Below are 24,716 nucleotides of genomic sequence, written 5' to 3' on the forward strand. Positions count from 1 at the left end.
ACGCTCACTGTCGATTTTGATGCGATCACAAACACGTGCACGCTGGATAAAAATTGTTGATCACGCGCCAGTGTGTCCTAAAATGTGGATGTATTTATTTATTAGCGTGTGTGCCTTCTGGCATGTGTGCAGGCTTTTTGCACAAAATTTCATCACGTTGTCTTGACACACAAACAGACTCTTTGTACACACCAGAAGCAAGCGTGGCTGTTGTATCGTTTTGCCAATAAGTGATCAAACGTATTGATGGATGGCGCACGCTGCGGCGAAGCTGCTTTGAGACAAGCCATTACCCAGCCGCAGACCTCTGTGGTCACCCGCATCGCGACTAGTCGGGCCTTAGGACCAGGAGATCGCTTGACAACCATCGCGGGGGAATGTTATTGATCCCATTGTGGAGGGTTTTTCCGTGTTGAACAATTGAATGTGATTTTCAACTAAAATCACATCTGATTTAGGAGAAAGCTGACAATTATAAGGGAGATTCTTGATCTTTGGCTTGCAAAGGAATTGCTGCCTAGCTAACTTTTGGGTTCAAAATGTTAAGCTAGCGCACCACACAATTTTGATAAACATTTTTTTGAGTGATGTTGACAAAATGGTGGAAAAATAGTGATATTTCACCGTAAGTTATGAATTTAACACTGTGCTGAGCACAGACTTCCTTTGTGACTTGAAATCAACCTTGCATTTGCAAAAAGGGCTGGCGATAATCACCGAAAAGATTTTCCGATATGTATTTAATGTCTGGAAGGGTCGTCGATGCTGTGATCTGTTGCAGCAGAGCGGATGACTGCTGTGTGCAGGAAGCAGAGAGCAATGGGGATGGGACGGGTCGGGGAGACAGGAGAGAAACAAATGCACTGCCTATTGATTATCTTACACACATAAGTACAAGTGACCTGTAATCCACAGAGCACTTATCGACTCCTATCCGCACCGTATCCAGTAACAGCCGATCGATAGGAGGCCAAAGACAGTTACGGTATGGCACTTTGCGCCGGGCCAAGACCGACACCAGCGCCTCATTCACATTGCCTGTCAACAATAATAATAATAATAATAATAATAATATCAGGCTTATTATCCTCTTCATCATCATCCTTATCTTCCTCCTCCTCTTCAGACATATAACTACTTTTTCTACCTGTACCTTAGAAGGAATTAATACAATACAATACAATACTTTCACAACAGCTGCGTTTTACAGAACAGTGAATATAAAATAACAAAATATGGTAATATAACACAACACATAAGACATGGACAGTGCTTTAGTCATTAGGAAGATGTAATGATGAGCGCGTCATCCATGAATACCATGCCAACACCTGCACCCAGTAAGCAGCAGAGAAGAAGAAGAAGAAGAAAAAGAAGAAGAAGAAGAAAGAAGAGAAAGTCAGAAGGCGAGAAGGGCGCAAGAGGGGGGTCAGCTGATTTAATGGTCTAATGAGGCCGTCCTCCAGCCAGTTGTTTTGTGTGCGCCGCGCTCTGACCTTTTGCTCCACTCGGGAGCCCTGCCTCCTCATTTTTCACATTCTTGCAATTACGTTAACGCTTGAAGCGCCCGCTGACTCCCGACTCTGGCCCTTTTCCATTCCACTTCCCCGCCTGCCCCGCCACCGTGCGAGTACAACTCACCGCCCCCCTCCCCCGCCACCACCACCACCACCAGCACCCTTTCCCTCTGAACTCTATCTCCTGATACGTTCCCACATAAAATTTGCACTGCGCGCTCTCAAGTCCGCTGAGAAAATGCGAAATGTGTGCTTCGGCGCGGTAATGGGGTCTTTAACAGCTTGGCCCCTGTTAAAAGGGGTGAGAATGAGGATCAGGCAGAATGGATGGGAGACGGCCACATGGGCATGGACTACTTTCTTCCAAGAGAAACAGTCACTTTCTCTTGCCAGCTACTCTACACAAAGGTGTGCCTACGACCAAAATGGAAGTTTGCCTAACATTGGGCAACCCATTGCACAGCGGTGTCCAAAGCCACACGCTAGAGCATCCTTATTCTACAACATTGTACTTGATTAAAAAAAACAAAAAACTGTAATTATATGGAATTACATAGAACGTAAAGAAAACATCACGTGTGTCATGATAATTCAGTGTGTTCACAAGGGGGCAGTATGATACATACTAACGTACTAAAGTAGTTCTCGATTTGATGATGAAACACAGAAGATCGTCAGCGCTAACTGTGTTAATATTAGTGGTTTTGCGCAGAGGATAAGGAATATATGCCAGTGTGTTTTATATTCCGTCCGCATGTGTTGCTGCCGCTTGTCATCAGTTGTAGTTGTTTACAGGTTTATAATTATTGCAGCAGAGATGCTAGCTCAATTAGCCCTTTGATGACATATTGTGTTGTGAGTTAGTGTTAAGCTAGCAGACTTGGTGGTTCGGTTAAATACACGATGTGTCTTTTTGTGTGTGTGTTTCTCTCACAACGACATTCAGTGAAAGATGCCAAAATATTTTGCCCCCACTTTCCATTTGCAAACATATCACATTAATAATCTCCAAGCAAAGGCTGCTTTGAACAATGTCAATGTCTTGTATCCTTCAATTTTTCTGTCTGCGGCCCTCGGAGGAAAAAGTTTGGACACCTTTGGCGTAGCACGAATCAGTGCACTCATCCTCCACTCGACCTCTCGCGTACAGGGGACCTCGAGATGCTTGCTGCCTGCGCGGTTCACCTCCGCCCAGGTCTCAGCGTCGAGTGTGGCTCTGAAGTGGTGCCAAAAAACAATTAAACAAGGGTGCGAGCGTGTTTCGCCACCTCCTCCAGGAGCCTTTTATTGCCGAGCAGTAAAGGAAGGGGAGCCGCGCTCGCAGAAGTCAGTTAAACTTGTAGCAATGCGCACATATTAAACACTGACTTCAAGAAAATTGGGAAAATACAAACTCGGAATGAATCCATACACCTTTCAACTTCAAGTTATCGGTTATAGCACACTCTTGAAAGTCATGTTTTTAATCACGATTTAGCCCGAAAGCCACATGGAAATATAATATTCATAAAAATGCCCGCATGTGTGTGCATTCACGGCAGAGTGACTCCCCTATGTTGTGCATAGATAAACAAACACCAAGTGGATCAGACGGCGTGCACAATAAAGTCAGCAGTTCATGCCTTGCCCTGCGCATCATTTTGATTAACAGTCTTTCTGGAAGGCACCCAAGCTTATCTCCCAACATCAGTGGCAGGGAGTTAAACTTGATGAATGTGTGCTCTTCTCCTATGCGAGGCGCCCGCAATTGTGTGTTACCGCTACAACGCTGACGCACATTTGACAAACACCTTCCGACATACTCAGACACGAACGCTTAATCCCAAAAGCTGATTCAGAAACGGTAGGAAAGAATCAAGTCCACACTTGTAATTATTAGCTAGCTATGCACAAGGACTTGAGTGGTGAGCGAAAGCTTTTCCCGCGCTCGGGTAAAAAAGTGTCAGAAAGCATTTTGTAGCATTTTCTCCACAATTGAACAATCTCCACGCTTTTGTGGACAGACCGACTCCCAAGAGGGGGCCGGGATGGACGGAGCAGAAGGGTAGGGGGGAGTGCGCGGTCTGATGCTGTTGTGGTACATTTTCGGGGTGGCCCTCCCCTACTCTTCCAGACTATTTGCGGTGCAAGTCACCTGCTCTGTTGATTTACGCTTGACAAAAGTATCACAGGAACCAGTGCTTTTTGCTCTAAATGGACTACTAATACAGTTCTATAAATATTTTACCATTTACTGCACAATGCACTTGTCATTCAGTCAGCGCGTATTACTCATCTACGTGTAGCTTGGGTTTCTTCTGCATTCCTACACCGGATGAATAGATAGATAGATAGATAGATAGATAGATAGATAGATAGATAGATAGATAGATAGATAGATAGATAGATAGATAGATAGATAGATAGAGAGATAGATAGATACTCACCAAAACACTAGGATTCGATCAAAGACAGATTAAGAACCACTGGATTAGGACATAGTTAGCTTGCTAGCTAGCTACGTAAAATGAAATTCATGAAAAATCAAAGAATTTTCTCGCTAAATGAGTGATACCACGGCCCACTGAATAATTTGTCTAGAATCTTTCTGATGCCGACACATCCTTTCATATTTGAACTGTGAAAATTTAGCCGCTTAAAGCATCCGGTGATTGAAACATATCCCACCGAAATACATTATTGTCCCGGTGCTTTTCACTCCACCATGAGAGGCGCTAACCGCCCGCTAGCTCGCGAGTGTACATGCCCGGGGCTAGTTATAGTCTCTAAGTAACTCACAATTGCCTCGAAAAACCACTGATAAGAACGAAAGCGCTCAACCTGTAGCCGAAACTGGGAAACAAAAATGGTGAAATAGTTGAATGCTATGCTTCCACAATAGAGAACTACTTTTTCTCAGCGTACAACACTTAGACGTCATACATTAGGATGACATAAATGTTTTGGTGGAATTCAGTCAAAAAGTAACACAGAGGTAGTGTAACATATGACACTTTTTAAAGAGTATCATTGTGTTACTATCACAGGAACTAATGAAATGTAATCACACATTTTGGAAGCAAGTGAAAGAAGAGAGGGTCATCATTCGTGTGAATGTGTGTGTGGGCATGCGTGTTCCCTCTAAGTGCCTGTTAGGCTTTAATTTAGTGTCGTAATTAAAGCTAAACACTGGCCCATAAACAACAGATAAACAATAAAGCAGAGCCAAGCCCCGCTGTTTCATGGCCCTCACTCCCAGCTGCTTGTGCACTGATAATCTTTACGCCGCGCGCTACCTCAGTCGACGGCACACACACTGAAGAAACAAGGGCATGCATCTTTATGTACCGGTACTGTACGTGTGTCAGGGTTGTAAAAGAATACGCCGGTGTATTAAGTATTGACAACTCCCACCAGTCAGGGTGCGAACTGTCGTATTCTGAACAGGACTTTTGTGAGCATATTCAACGTTGTGCTACATTTTCTTCAGTCGTTTGCCTTTTGTTTGGATTTTGTATGAATTTTAAGGTTTCGAGAAACATTTCACCGTTGTTATTTGTTATACACTGTACATGCCAAGAAGTCAGTAGGGCAAGTTACTCTGATTAATAGTGCAACTTTAAAGAAAACTTAGAAACAAAAAAACACAGCAAAAAATGATTTGCATCATCATTAGATTAAAAAAAAATGTTGCTAAATTCACAAACTAAGTCTAATTACGCAAATTATTGAGAGGAATCACTTTAGTTTGCCCTGAAAACACTACATTATGCCCTGATTTTGAAACCATAAGAGGTTAAATATTAAAAATGATTTTCTGATTCCATCCAACCAGCTGTTGTTACACCCCTAATCTAAACCTCCAGTTTTTCAAGTAAGTTTACTTGAATTCTCTACCCAAATTTTTTTTGCGGGGTGGATTGCATTGGACGAAATGCAGATGACCATGCACCCTGTAGTCACACGTTAGCATTGTGCTAATGAACAGAGTGCAGATTTCTAGTGTGTATGATGGTTTTGTTGGGAAAAGCTGGAGTTATTGTTGAAAGCTGAGAAGAGTTGAAGGGGTGAAAACGCGTTTAGCGGGGTGGTGGTGGTGGTGGGAGTGGTGAGTGTGTGTTTGTGTGTGCGTGTGTGTTATACTTCCATGATCCCATTAGCATAAGAGAGGCTAAATTATTCATGTGGAGTGCTTAATCTATGGGGAAAAGTATAGTTAATGCACATAGTTTTAAAATGGATCCTGCCCTGCCTCTGCTCTAACACCAGATTCCTGCTGGATTCAGCATTCAGGGGCATTTACGGGAACAGCTACATGCACACCCACACACACAAATGAACACGCACGCTGTGCTCGTCCGACATAGTGTGTGCGGGCACGGCAAGCTGCTCCGAAATCCCCTTCCTCGTCCTCCCCTTCCCACTTCTCCCCCCCTCTTCTGGCTTTCTTTTGCCCCTCGCAGGACCGCAGACTACCTGGCCCTCTTCCAAAATGTGATTAAAGAGAATGATCAGCTCCCTCTGCTCCATTCTTCCTTCCTCCCTTCCGTTCTCTCTTTCTCTCCGGCTCTATCGTTCTTCCGACCCGCTGTTCTGTTCTGATAGATCACGTTAGGACAAACAAAAGACTATCAGGAGGAGGGGTGGGGGGCAAGAAACACTCACTTTCTCTTTTAAAGCGAGGAATACCTTAGCCCAACCCCTCCAGGCCCACCCGAACAAACGAACAGGCCGAGCCCAATCTGCAAACTCATGTTCCAACATGGGGAAGAAATTAGCCAGATTATTCTGACACCAGCTGAGGAGAATGTCAGTCTGTTTTGTGCCACTCGGACTTCTGCGGTCCCCTCCTCGTCTCCCCGCGTTTCCGCCGAGTAGTCAATGCCTCGTTTTTTTCAGTGAGTTGACCGTAATTAAGAAGCGAGGAGGAAACGTTGTTGCAGGGAAGTAATCACGATTGAACTACATTAGATGGTGCCTTTACACACCCGTGTTGCATCGCTGATTACCCGAGCGCCAAAGAGAATGCAAGGGGGGGCACGCACCGGGGTCTGATGTAATACGCCTAAAAGGGATTGGAGCCCCGAAGGGCATCTGGGCGTCCATTAACGCAGCCTCCTGTGTATTTTTCAACGGGACGATGATGAGGACGACGATGATGATGGCACTCCCGTCCTTGAGAGGGTGGGGGGGGGGGTGTTAAGGGAGGGTGTTTTCCCTGGAAATTTTCTTGTTTTGTTTCAGCACGCTCTCGCCCCAAGGGGGTCAGCCAAGAAGTCGGCCTTTAAGAGGTGATAATCCAATTGCTCCAGTCCTCGCCAGATTTGTTTTGCCCCCCTCGCGTCTGGCGGCGTGTTTGTGTGTTTACATGGAGTGTAAGCACGCGTGCGGGGATGTAATAGACGGAAAATAGGAGGACGCGGCGGCAGGATGTCAAACACCGCCCCCCCCTTCCCCCCCCCCATTTTTTTTTTCTACTGGCCCCATTCGGGATCAGAGCGAGGTTACCGGGGCCAAGTGTGTCAAAGGCACACCTGCAGGGGGACGGCTTACACCGGCCTCAGTTTAAGGTGCGCTTAGTTTCACCCTGACTTCAAATGTTTTCTCTCGTGCTGCCCTTTTGTGCTTGACCAATGGGCCTTGCGCTCTTCTACTTTCTTTCCTTTCTTCCACCCTCCCTTTGACTCTTTAATCTCGCCCACTAACCCCGTAACCTCGCTATTCTCCTCCTCCTCCTCGATGTCCAAACCCACATTGCAACCTTCCCAACAACAACAAAAAAGTAGCATGGAGTTGAGCAGGGGTGAAGTGGGACTTATTTTCAGACCTGGAGTTTCATGGTTCAGCCTGGCCCACTTTAGTTCACAACCTTTTAAATGAAGGGATACAATTTTACTCTGATTAGTGTATCCATTCAAAATAAATTACCATTCCCTCAAATAATATGATATTCCAAATCAAAATTACAATTGATGAAATAGTTCAAATGGACAAAAAAAAGGATCAATCGGCAATTAGGCAGATTTTTAAAAACTCTGTTAACATAGCAACATTTAGGCAGCTAACACAGCTCTTCCTGTTACCTGAAACGTATTCACACCACTTCCAGTGCACTACTTAGCGGACTGATGCTAACATTCCGATGGCCGCACAGCAACAGCTACTGTCCTAGAGGAGCCTTTCCAAAGCATGCTTTGTTGCCACAACACTTATGACTCTTTTATGCTTATTTAATTTCTTTCATGTGTTTTTTTGTCGAGTGAAATACAATGGTTTTGTTTCTATTCGTGTTTTAAATTATTGCAACTTGTGATCAGATACCAGACCCAGTTAATGTGTTAGGACTACATTTGTAAGATTAGGCGATACGAAATGAAAATATCACACTTTATTTGCTGATTTCAAAACGGTTAAGAGCAGCACATGTAGCGGCCCGGCCCACCAGGAAATCGTCCGGTTGTTCAGATTACCCACTCCAGGCCTGGGATTGAGTTGGGGTGGCTTAAGCGTAACCAGTCGAGGCTTGCTCTGTTGTAAGCTATGCTCGCAATCCAAACACGGGTTTGCTCACTGCGAGACTCGTTTTGAACCTTGCGCTACCCTAAGCTAACGCCGTCCAAGAGAGTGGGAGGATGAGAAAGCGAGTGCGTTCCAATCCGAGTTGTGCTCCTCTTTCACCGTTTATGCAAAGCTTATGAGAAGCCAAGATAAGCTCGTTTTCGAGGTGTTTTCAAGCAGACGATTTGATGACTCTTACAAGTGAGTCATTTTTTTTAAAGTACAATAGGATCCCCGCCGTCCCCACACCTGATCGCTTTTGTTCGATCGTTCCATGGCTATTGGGGGGTTAGCAATCTATCAGCAGGTCGCGCCGTGAGCCCCGATGTTTATTGGAAGCAGGCATCTTATGATTTTTGATCACCCCGGAGGCAGCGTGAGCCTTGTTAGTCAGCAAGGATAATTTCTCATGTACATGCCCCAAGCTGTGCATGCTTGCAAAGGGAAGCCAGAGCTAAATGCGTTACCAAAAAATGGGGGGAGAGGGAAAGGGGGCGGGGGGTGATTCCTAAATGAAATAAATGCTCCATCCCGGCTTGGCTGCAGGGGCTGAAGCTGAGAAAAACCTTCATTATGCATTTACAGTAATTCATTTAAAGGGTTATCAATTTGCAAAAAAATGAGAGAGGGGATGTTTGAGTGAGAGGGCTCGGAACAAGGCAAGATGAAAAGGCGTAAGATATGCAGAAGATCGCTCGCTCAGTGCCAATTACACACTTCCATGTTCTGAGGCGAGTGTTAAACACCGCAATGGCTTCTCTTGTGTGTCACACTCCACCCACCCTAAGAAAAAAAAAACCCAAAACTGATTTCCCTTTAATGAAGGCCCACAAATCCTGTTCATCACTATTTCTGTTCTGTTTTGCCCATGTAAATTCTTTGTTTGCATTCTGTGTGGCTTCCAGGGCAGTTATTTATAACCAGAGCTTGCGAGTCACCCCTGCGTTCCCAATACTAGGATTTAGGACTTGCTTGGGTGAAACGTATAAAAGATTCGACTCGATCTATTTCATTCGTCAAGCCTTGCCTGTTTGTAGTTAAAAAATCGGAGGCTTGGCGATAGTCTGGCGTTTTGTTTTTGTTTTTGGAAGAAAACATAATGTTTGTGTGGTGCCCTCGGACGAGGGAAACCACCGGTATGCTGTGATGTGGAGCAGGATGATTATATGATGAAATGATGCCATTTGGATCCAAAGATGATATAAATGGATGGATAAAGTCAGCAGAAAGAGAAGAGCACAATGCTCGCTTTTGCAATTACAACGACATCTAACGTCATCTGTCACTGTAGAGCCACAGAGACGACTAAGCACAACAACTTCACATTTTAGCTCACCGATAGCTGATCTAACATCAACTCAGCTTCATGTCATTTTCTGCATTTCATTGAGAATACAAGCAAATCATACACTGGGGTATCAAACTCATTTTTTGTCGCAGGCCACATTGTAATTACGGCTTCGCTCATTGGGCCGTGATGACGGCGAAACCAAATCAATGTTTCATCTTGTCATCGTATTTCTAGATAACAACAAATTGATGGTTTACCAGTTTGGAAAACTGTTCAATTATTGTTTGAGTTACTGTAAAAGAGGGTAACAAAAGAATTCTTGCAAAATCCCAACGTTATTATTTATTACACATGACAATTAGAAATTTTGGTCCACGTTTTAGCAAGAATGATGGAAGCTGACGCAATTTGCTCTCCTGGGCCGGTTCTGGCTCCCGGGCCTTGAGTTTGACACCTATGCCATAGACGATATGAAGGAAGCATTAAATAAAAAAAACTACAGGACAGTTCCTGAGTGCAAATTGGCTATGATGTGAAGATATGTTGTGACTGAGCAAGATTGTTTTACTTGACACTTGCTTCACCCAAGTAATGACTTGTTTGAAATGATCCAGGAATTGACTCACCTTTTTTTGTCTCTGTAACTTTGTTGGAAACCTGAAGGTCGAGACTTGAGCCTGACTTCTGACTCGTGACTTACTCCCACCTCGGCTTACGACTACTTGTATTCATTCTTCCCTTCCATTCGCTCTTGGCAACGCGAGAAAATGCATCGTTGCCATCTTTTGCAAACAAGCTGAGGATGACTCAGGCCCCTCGCTTGAACAATTGCAGGAAACGTAAGGAGACGGAGAGTATTTTTTTTTTTCAACCAGAAAACACCACTTATCTGCTGATAAGCGTGTGCGGTCTTTTCAATATCAAAGAGTCGGGGGAATTCACTCTAGAGTTGCATTCAGCTTTACAACAATGAAAAAAAAAAGAGAGAAAAAAAAAGGAAAACATTTAACTTTTTGCAGAGAAGGAGGCTGGGGGGGGGGGGGGGGGGGGGGGGGGGGGGGGGGGGGGGTGACGTGGGCAATGCCGCATTGTTTCGTATGAAAGCTTACTCCCGGGGATGCAATGTTTAGACAAGTGAGTGTCTGCAGGAGACATCTGCAAAGCCTGGCCTTGTGACCTCATAAAAAAAAAAAAAAAAAAAAAAAAAAAAAAAAAAAATGCTCTTAAGGTGGTGGAGGTGGTGAAGGGGGTGAAAAGTGCCTACGGGACACAAAACAACGTACCGGCCATAACATTAGGTACACCTGCACAGTCTCGTCAAAACGTACCATCGGTAGCAGTTGAGCGATGTATTTATTATTGTGCGCTGTCAGATTTTAGCAGGAGCCAAATAATATTTTGACACCCTCGCGTCGCTAAATGAGGTCACCAAAATATTTGGAACACCTCTCAGTGTGATGGAGTGTGAATGTGAGTGTGACTACTTGCTTGTCTACGTAATATGTGTGGCCTGCGAATGGCTGGCAACCCGTCACGGAAAATAACAAAATAAGTGAAACTAAAATTGGAAAAAAAAAACATTTTCGTTAACAAGCAGAAATAAAAACGAGAGTGCTTTTTAAAAAAAAAAAAAAAAAAGGAAAATGAAGTGAAACTACCTTTCATGTTTATCAAACTAAATAAAATGAATTGGGATTATCGCGAGAAAAATCCTGAGCTTGAATTTTCATCAATTAATTTCATACATGATCTCAGGGTTTATTTTTACTGTAGTTATTTTGGTATTAATTTTGGGAATTGATACTAATACTGATTATGCCCCTTTTTTTAAAATCTTTCACTCCTATTTATTTTTTCTTTTTTTTAATTTACTTTGCACTGAACAAATACTCTATACATCTTTAAAAAATTACAACAAACTCATATGCATTCACAAAAACAAAAACTGAAACTAAAACTAATAAAATCCTGAAACTAAAACGAAGCCTTTTCTAAAAAAATAAAAATAAAAAAGCTCATAAAACATTAAAAAAAATTTAAAAACAAATATTAATTGACAGAATTAAAAAAAAAAAAGTCAAAATCAAATAAAAACTGACAATAATGAATAATCCAGAACGATTCTAACCAAGTTCAGCGGTGACCATGTGACAAGCAATACTCACGTGCTAACTTGCTTTCCATCATTGTGTCGCAGTCAAGGTGGGTGGGGGGGAAGACTCTCTGGGAATGTTCTGAACTCCTACATCCATCCCACATTGGGCAGAACATATCTGCCCATAGTTGACAACGTCCTCGTAGCTGATTTAGCATAGCTGTTACGTCCTGATGTTCTTGAGAAAGCAAATGAACGGACACAAATAGTTCCAGCGTTGCGCTCAATTAAGAAACGAACGTGTTATTATGCCCACGTTGTGCAGATCCTTGTTGTGCCTCACAGGCTTTGACGTTCTTCCTCCTTTGCGCCAACGATGAGATCATTTTCATCCTTTGAGTCCAAGGGAAGCCTGGATCAAAATGAAGACCTCAGAGTGCACGAGGGGGGCGAGGGGGCGGAGGGTCCCTTCTGCTATTCAAAGTACCTGCCATTGTGTATCCATTGTTGTGCCGGCTCCAAAGGCGCGCCACAAAGACCCCCTTGTTGTTGTTGTTGTTGTTGATGCCGTGACGGTTGTTTCCCTCTTCAGCACTGGCTGTGGCCCTTTGCCCTCTCTCTCCCTTATTGCGCCATCCTTATTTTATTATTTAGTTGTTTATATCGCCAGACATGTGCCCTCGCCTCCTTTTTGTACTCCCACTCTTACTCTCGCACGCTTCCTCTGGTGTACAGTACATGCTTATTGTTCTTTTCGAAGCACCCTCATTACAGCCCTGTTGGAGTTTAAGGGCCTCGTTCTTTGATTTGGCTCTCATGGGAAGAGTCGCTGTTAGCTGCCGGCTAACAGCTACCGGGGCTGTTGTTCCCTCGCTAGCTGCTTCTCCCCCGTTCAGCCAGCCAGCCTGCCGTTTCAGGGAGCCGACTTGAGGGTATCGGAGGGCTGAGGGTGCATGTGAGGGGAGAATTGAAACGTCAATAACCCCTCCGAAAAAAGAGAGACAAGAAAAGAAGGGGAAGGAGAGCTTCAAAAAGCCGAGGATGCTAATTAATGGCATGAGAGAGGCTTCTTTCGCTTGTGGAACTTTTGACGCTGTGTGATGAGGAGCTCATTTGGAAGTCAGGTCCATTCTTACCGGCAAGGCAGTACAGTAACAAGTGCTTGAAGTCTCATTTAGACGAGAAAGAACACTGATTTGTTCACCTCAGCCCGCAGGATGTTTCATATTAAAAGAAATGAAAATGCTTTATTTAACATTTTATGCTAACAGTCTTTCCTAGTCTCCACTTTATCGAAGTCTTACCTTGGTGTCATGTTGCCTCTCTTTAGATCTTGACCAAATCTCAATTACTGAGAGTTTTGGTAGCACTTTTCCCAAACCAATTACAGTCTGTAATGAATTGAGAATGAGTCAAGACCGAGACTTTGAGGAGTTCAGAACAAGACGTGAGGTTAAGCCAAAGTAATGACTCAGACTTTGAGATGCTGCTCCACTTGGTCTGAAGCTGCCTCACTCTTGGCCTCGACTTGATCTCAACCATTCAGTCTTTGTCTTGGCTTGGTCCTCAAAGACTTGGTCGCCGATTCCTCTGGTCTTGAATTAATTTCAAATTTTCAGTCTTGGTTTGGACTTGGTTGTCTTGATTGCTCCCCGACTATTCAAAATCTTAATTTCTGCACTTCTTAATTTTCAAATTGAATTTGTTGACATACCTCGGTCCTGCGCTGAACTGGGTCTTGTATATCAGTCTTGACTGGGTCCTGCATTGGCTCGGCCTTAGCTCGACTGCGCATTGCCTCAGTTATGGTCTTGACTTGGTCTCAGCATCTCAGTCTTGATCATTACTTGGTTTGAACCTCAAGTCTTACTCTGAACTTCATCTTAACTTTGCAAAGACTTGGTCAAGACTCATACTCAACTTAATGAGTATTGATGTTTTTTTTTTTAATTAACGATTGCTAATTTGTCGCCAGCGGGTGGTTCCTGAAACTTCCAAAGTCTGAACATTTTAGGATTTCCTATCATTTTCTCTGAATTTCTCCTCAGAGTATTTTGAAGCGAAACAAAGCGAACACAAACGGTTGCATTTTTCTATAGCGAGGGGTGAATGTGTGCCAAGGCCCAACGGAGGACACCCGGGCCGGGTTATTGACTTGTAAAGGCGCTGGTAGGTGAGGGTTCTTGACAAGACGCGAGCGGCTCGACGCTCTCGTAAAGCCGCCTGATTTCTACACTAGTTGCCTCCCTGGAGAGAGAGACAGAGAGCCCCGCTCGGCTGTATGGCAAAACGCGACGATGAAGAGAATGAAAGAGTAGTTTTGTGACAGGAGATGCTCGTTCCCGCTCCGTGTGCCACATCCTCTACCCACCCCCACCCCCACGCCTCCCACCGCTGTTTCTGGCGAGAATGAGAGCAAGAGGGGCTGGTGAAGGAGCTTTCGACTGTGTGTGCCACAGTTGTCATTGTGTTATGCTTTATGTAACATTTTTTGGGGCTTGGAACGAATTAGAGCATTTACATGGAAAACGCGTCTCTACTTACAATATTTTCTAGTTAAGAAATTTCTTCCACAACCAATTAATTTCGTAAGAAGAGATACCACTGTACAAAGCATGTATGAACTCCCGTCGTCACTGACGGATCAGGCTTATTAATGAAGCCAAACTGAACTTGGCAATTTTATAGCTAATGCCAGATTGTGTAGTGTGGCGCTGTATGTTTGTTGACCGTGCCGAGTATATGCAACAGCAGAGGAACATACGAAGGATGTATGAACTCCGCCGCATGCTCACTGATCAGACTAATTCACCAGGCTAAACAACAAATCGTCAATTATGTTTGACGTAATGTTTCGCAAGACCGACATGCACGTTTGTTGTGCTTGTCACAAAGTAGAATCAGCAGCAGGAGAACATACCAAGTCTGTATGAACTCCTCTTGATGCTGTTGGATCAGACTAAATGATGACGCTAAACTACACCGAGGGTTCGGATTTATATGGCCCGTAAGTGTTTGTTCATTGTGATGAAATCGAAACAGCAGGAGAGCATGCAAAGCATGTATGAACTCCTCTCGATGCTGATGGATCAGACTAATTTATGAGGCTAAACTGCACTGACATAGAGCAATGCCGACTGAGAAGGGCGGGGGGGAAGGAAGTTTTCATTGACTCGCTGGCGCGGGGCCGAGCCAAAGCCCCCGCAGGGATCCGGCTGGGTTTGAACTTTATCAGGGGCTACACTTAATCAATACCATATCGGAAAAAGAATTAATTACTAAAGCAGAATAAAACAGCCGCATTTTAAAGCAAGGATTCATCAATTCCGTAATCTCTTGGTTATAGCTCAGGTGTCAGGAGGATCATTTCAACTTGGTGTAATGAGGAACTGTGGGAGTTTACAGCCAGCCTCCGCTGTCCGACTCCTTTGTGTACACGCACACGTACACACAAACCTCGCAAACACCTAATCAAGATATTTTCCTCCCTTTTTGGCTTCGCTTCTGAGCTTTTTTTTTAGTTGTTTACCCTTTCGGTCCTCTTCTCGTGAGAATTTATGTATAAAAAGTATGCAAGGAGGAAAGATGCATTTAAAAAAAAGTCTTAATTAAGGTTATGGAAGAAGCATACTTGGGAATTTTGGTGTACTGTATATAGATTTTATTTTATTTTTTTATGCCTAGCATTTACAGCGCAGTGGCTGAGTTATTTGCTTGTATAAGCTGCTTACGCACGCACGGGCTAGCGTTCGGTTCTGAACATAATAATAATTGCATGCCTTTTTTCTGATTTGTATTAAATCTTCCGATTTTCTTCGTCAATCTTAACTATCTATTGTCATGTGAGCTGCTAGAAATGATTTCCTACCAAATAGGAAACAACAAAAAGTAACATTGTGCCACACTTTTTATTGATTTATCCAAAGCCTTTGATAGAGTCGACCATGTCGTTTTAAAACTGAGACTTCTAAGCTCTGGACTCGCCGAAGAAGGTGTTGCTTGGTTTTTGAAATGTAGCGGTATATATCTTAATCGCAGTACATGAAATATGGTGTGTGCTCTGACATTATATATGTTCACAAGGGTGTGCCGCAGGGTTCTGTTCTCGGTCCAGTTTTATTTCCCAGTTATGTAAAATACACTCCTCAAAACACTTGAAATTGTCCATTTTGTATTTCATAGATCCATTTTCTATACCAGCAGGAGCTTATCCAAAGCAGCAATGTGAAGTTCAACATGGCTAAGAATGTGTTTCAACATCTCTATTCGTTCTTCCTTCTGCTCGTTTCCCATTACCATTATTTGGGAATTTCTGCTGTATCATTGCGTGCATTGAGACAGCAGCCTCTGAACGTTGAATTCCCTGGCGCGAGAGCTGATAAGAAAACAGCATTCCCGCTCCCGTAACCATCAAACTGGACATTCCTCCTGGCCTGGCCAGGACACCTTTGGTGTTGCAAAAGAGGGGGCGGCATGGGGGTGTCAAGATCAAGCCAGCATGCTCAAGTAGTCATAAAAAGATGTTTTTAGTCTATGGCGAGCACATTTTGATGCCGGTTGTGCTCTCCCTGACGACTGGCGCTTTCCAGCCCTCCTAGCGCTTGACCTACACCCTCGAGTCTGTAAACGGACTTTCCTCGACTTACCATAATGTTGGGGGGGCGGAATTCAAGACAGGTTGCGAGGGGGTTATGGGTGATGAATTGGCTTTTTAGTGAGCTCATTAGGAAGCCAAACAGAGTTTAGGCTGGCGAAGCGGGGCAGCAGCGCAGTAATCAGTTCTGCTCGCTTTGTTCCTTTGCCTCCAGGACATTTGGTGGGAAGAAAAAAAAAATAAGAGGAGAGACAAAGAGAAAAAAGTTGTTGCCGTTTTGCTGATGAGAAGACTGCAGAGAAGCTCGAATCTGATGGTTGACTTGTTGATTTATAAACCTTTTAATCTGTTTTGGCCCCCCTAGGGCCACAATGTATGTGAAAATCCTGTCCGACAGGTGTGCTAAAGGATGCCCATATTAGCAAAAAAAAAAAAAACAAAAACAAAACAAAAAGAACCAAACAACAAAATTTAAAACCTTACGTTGGTTTGTTTGTTATGTTTTACACAGCAGTTGAGGATAAAAATTTACCACTGATGTTTGAGCTCAATGTTGACTCTTCCACAACACAAAACCATCATGTGTGCATTTCCACCAAAGATGCGGCGTTATACAGCAAGATCTCAATATCTGTTTCTATTTCACTCGGTTTGGATGCTGGATCGTGTTGAAAAATCCAACAACATACTGAATTCTTTGGAAGGTTAAAAGGTATAAGAAGACGCGTTTTCAAACGAATGATCATTGTTTTATTTCAGCATTGCCTCACTCGCTTTGGGGAATCCCTCTACTTAAATATTTAATGTCCAAGTATGCTCATCTGGATGGCCTTTTTCTCGTCTGTTGTACAATTCAAACAAACGCTGGCGTGAGTAGGTTCGATTCTACGCAGAGTTTCAGTGGGCAAAATTAGTCTTTGTGCCGAATTTGGTCGAGAAGCTTCGAAAACAAGAGTTGCTCAGGAGCCCCAGAGAGTGTGAAACGTCTGCAGGGTACACAAAGCCCCTTCATTAGCCACTCACCCTTGCCATCTGAGTGAAGGGCCATCCGAACTCCCTTTGAGTTTACCACCCACCCCTGCAATTTAGCCCTTTTGCCATCCATCCAGATTGGCTCCCGACATCTGCAAATGCCTGCCTCTTTTTCGGTTTCACGCATCGTCATTTCCTGTGGCCCTTGTAGACCCCCACCACCCTAAAAAGTAGAACACATCTGTACGTTATTCCGCTCAGTGGAAACGGGAGTTCGGGACATTCAGGGACATTCAGGGACATTTTCTTGCATTTGTTAAGAACGTCGTTAATGAAAAAAGAAAAAATAATGTATTGAAAATTTGAAAATTGTAAATTGAATAGAAAATGCCCTTTTCTGGACACTTTTTCTTTGCTGCTTTTATGTACTGTCTCCAAGTCTACTTCGTTCTCATGTACTGATTCACTAGCTAACAGATTAAAGACTGCAAGTGGTCTTGAGTGGCACACAGGGCACACTTTGCCCACCCCCGATCTTTCATGTAACTTCCAAAGAACTTCATCCGTCCAAATGTCAATTGGATAAGCTTTGCATCAGCAGGTACTTTGATGGGCTCGATATGTAAAACCCAAAACAATTGCGCCCCACCGAACTCGCTCTTTCAAAACAACTGGCTTCTGATTTTGTTGTGCGCGGAGGGGGTCACGGCGCGAGGCCTCGCATCGGCGGAGAGGCGATACTTATCTCCGGCATTCCAGGGATGACAGAGAGATATGTGCCTGATGGCAGGGTTAGGGGGCTTAGAGAAAAGGGGGTGGGGGGGTTAGGGTGGGGGGGGGGCGCAGGAGTTGTTGAGCAACTACCACCCCACCCGGCTAACCCTTCCTCCCTCCCCCGCCTTCCTCCTTACTGCCTGACTGCCTCGGCTCCTCACACGTAAAACCCATCTAATTAGACGCTCTTATTCCACTTCATTAAGGGAACACTTAATGATGTGTTTTTGGGGAAGACAACTGCACATTACCTCTCATGCAAGCGGAGCCATTGAGTCGTAGCCGCCAGGATGCGCGGACAGCTGCGTGTTGGAAGTGTTTGTCTCATGATTGTTGGGCGGCAGAGAAAAAAGTGGGGAGTGGGAGGGGCGGGGGGTGGCGGTTTTGCCTCTTTCACCTTTAGCCGCTGTCCTGGTGGTGGAAGGGGAGGAAAAAAAAAGGGGGGGGGGGAAAGGCGGGTAGTGACATCTGAGTTTGGCACGGAGCCTCGCTGAAGGAGAGAGTTTGTTGTAATTGCTCTGACAGGTTTTAGGGTTGTTAATGACTCCGGCCCGAGCGCTACCAATTTGTCAGCATGCTCGCTGTTTACTAAGCTGTTGTTTTATGGTCCGGTGCGAGGGACTTGCCGCTTGTTTAAGCACAGATCAGGAAATAATCAGTGAAAAAAAAAAAAAAACACCGGTTGCTGCTACGTTTAAAATAAATTAATACATCTGTTTTCGGAGCCCTCATTCACTGTGTGGCTTTCCATTTTGGAGGCTGAACATTCGACACAGTGTTAATGTATGCCCACTTCAACCTCTGAAACTATTAAAACAATCGCCACCAGATTTGGGATTTTCTGGGTATGAAGCCGTTTTCTCCCTATCGGCGTTCGCTAAAGAAAAAAAAACAAAACATCAGGTTGCTTGACTTTGATTTGATGCTTAAAAACTGTAACCAAGGGTCACCAGAATTCACATGCACATCTCTACCTATGCCCACATCAATTTCTGAAAATATCAAAAGGATTGCCTCGTTATTTTGGATGTTGAAGCGACCTTAGGGTGCCGTGAGCACCGATGGCGAGGAAGACGTCAATGTCCATAATAATCCAAAATATTGCGGCGATCATTTTGATATTTTCAGAGATTGACGTGGGCATTTGAGGTCATGATTCAGAGTTTAACAATATAAAATAAAAAATAAAAAATACAAAATGAATAAATAATTTAAAAAGCGACGAGAGCCACAGTTTAGAATTTGAAGGTAAAAAAAAAAAGAAAAAAAGCTCAATTTTCAACTTGGAAATTAACACATAAGTAATGTGAGCCCAACTTTCATGTGATTCTGATGTTACAATAATGAATGCTATTTTGATCTTACAAATACCTACGAGTGCAGTCACATGACTAACGTGAACTTATAGTCATCAGCGATGTCATCTACCACCAAGGTCGGACCATTCCATTAGTGTGAACACTTCTCTGCATGTTTGTGCATGCGTGATTAGGTGTGCACCTCGGGCATGTGGTCCCAAAAGCGTCAAAGAGCCCTCCGTAAATCCAGAGTAAATAAAAGGGGGTAACCAGACGGACAAAAGCGGGAGCCCCTACCGCTTCTCCTATTGCGCAGCCATTTGTGAATGTGAGGGGGGGGGGGGTCGAATGTGCTAAATGCTCATGTCTTCACGCGGGCTTTTGTCCATGTGTTTGCCGGCAATGAGCCGGTTTAATGGTGTGCCCATATATAACATACTGTATGTAGTTTGTCCAGCTACTTCGCCGTCCGCTCCTCACGAGGTCTGGGCGAAAAAAAATGCCTGACTGGTTTGCAAAGGCACAGAAGGAGGCAGGGCCCCCGCCGGTAATAAGTCACTTTAAGCACGGCTTCCATAAGCCACTGACTCAACACTCTCGCTTCATTAGCCTGAAACAAACACCGGGGGCCTCCCTGTGCACGGCACAACATCTAAAGTCTGTGTCAAGACTCTCCATTTGCTATACGAAGAGTAAAATGCAACGCTGGCTTTCTTGTGGAGGTGGATGGCCAACCTTGATCGTTTATTCTTACGCCTTCGTCACGCTGCTTTCTTAGCTTACGTGACAAGTGACGTCAAAGCTGACACAAAGCTGATCCGAAAAACCGATTTTTTTTTTTTTTTTTTAACCAATCATTCGTTGCAGCCCTGCATCAACACGACGGACATTTGTGAAAACCGTATTATCGTTTCAATTCTTGAGCCCATCTCAAAAAACGCCGAGCTCTACGATTATCTCACACTTGACGCCAAACCAATTTTTTCTGTGCGACAAACTTGGAAAAAGCAACCCCCCCGCCCCCTGCGCGCTAATACGTTAGACAAGCAATAGTTGCGCCGTGTTTACAGTCCTCCTCCACCGACCCGTTAATGAGCTCAGCCCCGAGACCAATTTACTCGCGGCGAAGATATATGGGAATGCATTTTTAATAAGCAGCCACTGGTGACGAGTTGAGAGGCGATGTATACGAGCCGAGTGCGCTCTTGGACTTGTTTGTTTGCCCGTTGTTTCTTTGCCGTTGCGTTATAAGACCGATCCATCTGAAATTATGCGCCAACTTTTAAACAGAGCCCCAGTCACGGCGTGGCTGGCGTGTGTTGAAGAAAGAAGGAGAGCGGGAAGGGAGAGAGTGGGGCTCCTCCCCTGCCGCCCCATCTCCAAGGGTGCTGCTTTTCCAAAAGTGCCCGAGGCTACACTCCAGCATCTCAGCTCCCCGAGGCCTTTTGGCTGCCTCCTAATAGCCAACCTCCATCTGTGTCACATGGCCAGATGATGGGACGCTTTCCCTTACTCTTGCCTTGCACATTTTTTTTTTCACTCTCCCTCCTTTCCTCTGCCTACATTTTTTTTTTTTTTTTTTTACCCAGCGTGCGCATCCACACAGGTTCGAATGGCAGAGTTGCCAGGGAACAGTCAGAAGCCATTAGCGTTTGGGACAATTTGCCCTGCAGCGTTCCTTCTCTGGCTCCTAAGAAAGGAGGTGGGGGTGGATGCAAAGCGCCGGCTTTCCTTTAGATGTAATGAGGCTGCGCAAGTTGCCTCTTCTTTATTCTTCTGCTCCCTCGCACCCTCTCGGTCTTTGTCTTTTCACACCTTTTTCTTCCGTCGCACCTTCTGGCCATCGCCTCGGGTTTTTTTGTTCGAATAAACACCTGGACATTGAAGACCTCGGTGTATCCCACAGGGCATTACGCCGGAAAACTTGACTGTTTTTGCAAGCACGGGTATGATGACAACTGAAAAATGAAAATAAATAAATAAATACATAGACGTGGGTTTTCTCCGGGTATTCCAGTTTCCTCCCACATTCCAAAAAACATGCGTGGCAGGATAATGGAACACTCTAAATTGTCCCTCCGCGTGAGTCTGAGCGCAGATGGATGTTTGTCGATGTACGCCCTGCGACTGGCTGGCAACCGGTTCAGGGTGTCCCCCGCCTACTGCCCGAAGACAGCTGGGATAGGCTCCAGCGTGCACCGCGACCCTGGTGCACATGATCTGTTTGAGGAGGAGCTGAAAGCTTGGGCGTCGGGTTTCTTCTCCGCAGGCGGGAAAGGTGGGAGGCAACGAGCATGCTGGGTAATGAAGTGACAGGTCACTCGGTAAATACGCCCGGGTCACCTTGCGCGACGGCGGCGGCGCTTTTGCTGGCAGTGGCTATCGCATTACAGTGAAAATGGAAACGTCAATAAAATTAATCTGCCAGCCCTTTTGGCCAACGTGTAGGTCCCGCCACATGAGGCCTTGACCTCTCACAGCGGGAGAGGGATATACTCGGAAACACTAAAGGCAAAAAAAAAAAAAACAGTTGTGGAGACAAACACTCACATACAGCAAGCAAATAAACCAAAATGTGTTGTTACATTATTCGACGGGCAGGGTGTTTAAAATTCACAGCGTCGTGTTGTTGACTTCCGCGTGGAGTCGTGTTTCTCAGGAAGCCCCCCCCCCCCCCACCCCGACCCTTCGCAGTCGGTGTGGAGCGGAGTTTATTGTTTTAGGCTTTCCTGAACAAGGATTCGTACTTAGCGCGGGATTTACGGCGCTGGGCCGGCTAATGAATGTCCATTGTACAACGACAACACCCCATATGTCCCTCAGAGGGGCTGTTGCTTCTTTGACTTCACACGCCGAGTGCTAAGTCGGCACTTCTCTGTTTCCCCCCTTTTTGGTGTGGCTCGGCACTAATGATGTGGAAGGAAAACAAGGACAGAAAGGACTGAAAGAGGAAAGGGGGAGTCGTTAGAATTCGGATCCCCATGCTGCCGTCCTTGTATTCTTCATTTATTTTGCATTTTGATTACACCGGGAGTCTGCCCCCTTCCCTTTTTTTTTTTTTTTTTTTTTAAAGGTTATTAGTTCAAATATTTATGCGAGATTAGCGCTCATATAGGTGCTCTTGATTGACGCCGCTCCAAAAACGTGCCGACATGCCGGTTTCGAATTTGGGGAATGTCCGGGTCCTTCGCTGCCTTGGTGGAGGACTTTTTCAGATTCATAATTTAGATGCCCTCAAGGAAGGCTTTCAAGGCATCTAAGCCCGGGGGCAAGAAAAATAACCACCAGTGTTAAAAGTAAATCATTTTTTGCTAATGCACAATTAATGTGGGGAAGGAGGAACAAGAAGAGGAAAAAGGGGTGCAGAAATGAAACTTTTTTTTTTTTTTTTAAGCGAAGAAGTCATGTTTTCGTCTTGGCGTCAAACACGCTAGCGGACATTAATAAAGGCGTATGCTAGCCATCTATGCTAATTGTGAGGAGGAGGAGGAAAAGGTGGCGTGTGTGTGTGTGGGGTGGGGGGCAATTTAGAGTGTTCCGTTAACCTGCCACGCATGTTTTTGGAATGTGGGAGGAAACCGGCGTACCCGGAGAAAACCCACGCAGTCACGGGGGAGAACATGCAAACTCCACACTGGCGCTGGAATCGAACCCTGCGCCTCTGCACAGTGAGGCCAACGTGCTAACCAGTCGTCCACCATGCCGCCACCCTAACCCTTATGAACTTGAGTTTCGTACACATCCGCCGTGCCCTTCCTTACGTCAAGCTTGCAAACGTAATTGAATTAATGACTCGTACTGTATGTCAAAGTTCCTTGATTCAACCCCACCCCACCCCAAACCTCCTTCTGTAGATCTGGTCTCCAACTGTAACACTCCAGTTCTTGACCCCCCCACCAGCCTCTTGTACATGCTCTGGAGTATAGAACAACAGCGCTAGGTCTCAATGTAAACCCCTCACTCAGCACAGGCCTTTGTCTAAGGCCGTCTAAAAGCGGAAAATTCACCGTGTTGCCTTTAACCTCACTCTTAGCTATCAGCTGTGGTATTTGTCAGTTTATCCATCCTTCACGAGACGCGCTCTGGTATGCCCGTGCGGCATTTTATGTCTCACGCAGGCTTTATTTTCCGCCCAGGAGATGGTTTAGACAACAGCGTGGCATCGCCCGGCACAGGCGACGACGACGACCCGGACAAAGATAAGAAGAGGCAGAAGAAACGCGGCATTTTTCCCAAGGTGGCCACCAACATCATGAGGGCGTGGCTATTTCAGCATCTCACAGTGAGTTGTTGTTTTTTTTTTTTTTCATAACTGTTATTATTATAATTTGGAGTGCAAACGCAGCTGTCACACAGTTGTCACTGTGAGAGAGCGAGAGAGGGAGAGAGATCGCGAGGGCTCACCTGTCAGCCACCTGTCACAGAGGAGCACGCTGACCGGGTCAAACTAATCACTTTGGACTGTTTACCGTGCTCGGCACACTCCCGGCAAACAATGGGACGAACGAGCGCAGGACGGTTAATCCAATGTTGGGATGCGCAATGTTTGTTGGGCAACGCTGGGTCGGCCGGGAGTGGAGAATCGTTACTTCCTGGGGAACATGAAGGACATCCGTGTCCGCTGTTCGTGAATGCTGGTCTGCTTGCGCGGGAGGTGGAGATGGCGCTCTGGATATGATTTATTCCCCCAAAAATGTTTTCACAGCAGTTTTCCTTCAAATAATCTGCTCCAGCGTCAAACTGTCACCATCATGAAATCTGTTTTGGGGCAATGTTTTGTCATGTAACTTTTCAGTCTTGTATACTGTTATACAAGTGTAAAAAAAAACCCCAAAACATGACTAAACCAACACAAATAAATAATTAAATCCACCCAAATATTTTAAGGTGTAAAAATAAGTTAGCCTGTATAGCTGGAGCAATACTGTAGTCAAAACCATTGGTTCACAGTACCACCTTAAATAATACTTCGATGAACCACCATAATGACATTCAAGCATTAAATTACAGCTGCGTAGTAGGCCCAGGTGTTCATCAAAAAAAGAAGCGAAAAGTGTATGTCATATTATTTGAAGCCACTGTAAATAACACGCACAGTTTCAACATTAATATTCCGCTTAAATACAGGAATTAAAACTTGCTGCACATATATGATGAAATCAAAGAAATTGGACATTCATTCACGCTTTAAAAAATAACATTCGAAAAGATTAAATACAAATGTCTCTGTATTTACAAACTGTTTTGTTTGAGAAATAAGTCAAAACACATTCCAGCGTAAACAGAATTTTACATTCGATCTCGCTCCCCCCTTTGATTTGAGTTGAACTGGGAAGCTATGTGCCCGATTTTTTTTTTTTTCCGAAACATCCACTTTCCCCTTCGTTGCTGTACTCTCTGATGCGACATGTCTTGTTGAAATGAGGCACTGCCATGTGTCAGTCCATTTGTAAGCACAGAGGAGAACCCCCACGCCCCCCAACCCCCCCACTCCCCTCCCTTGTACCCTCGCTGATGTCCGTACATTATCCGAACATCAAATCGTATTGATTTTGCCACACGGCTCCGATTTCAGCAGCAGCATGTGACACACGAGCTGGACGCAGCGCTAAAAGCCAGCCAACTTTATCCTGATCTT

The 24,716-nt window shown here is 44.8% G+C and overlaps 1 protein-coding gene across 7 annotated transcripts in view; it reads left to right on the forward strand.

Annotated features, from left to right (window-relative positions):
- The window catches only part of meis2a (Meis homeobox 2a), a 109,663-nt gene that overhangs the window by 17,635 nt on the left and 67,312 nt on the right, over positions 1 to 24,716 (forward strand). For 4 of the 7 annotated variants that reach the window (XM_019872381.1, XM_019872376.1, XM_019872382.1 and 1 more), the window contains exon 8: positions 23,215 to 23,360. In XM_019872381.1, coding sequence (XP_019727940.1) covers positions 23,215 to 23,360 — 146 coding nt within the window. Of the gene's footprint in view, positions 1 to 23,196; positions 23,361 to 24,716 lie in introns of all 7 variants that reach the window. The other 3 variants (XM_019872375.1, XM_019872378.1, XM_019872379.1) reach the window with 2 other exon arrangements.

The sequence above is a fragment of the Hippocampus comes genome, unplaced genomic scaffold, assembly GCF_001891065.2.
Source record: "Hippocampus comes isolate QL1 unplaced genomic scaffold, H_comes_QL1_v1.1 scaffold92, whole genome shotgun sequence".
Classification (NCBI taxonomy): domain Eukaryota; kingdom Metazoa; phylum Chordata; class Actinopteri; order Syngnathiformes; family Syngnathidae; genus Hippocampus; species Hippocampus comes.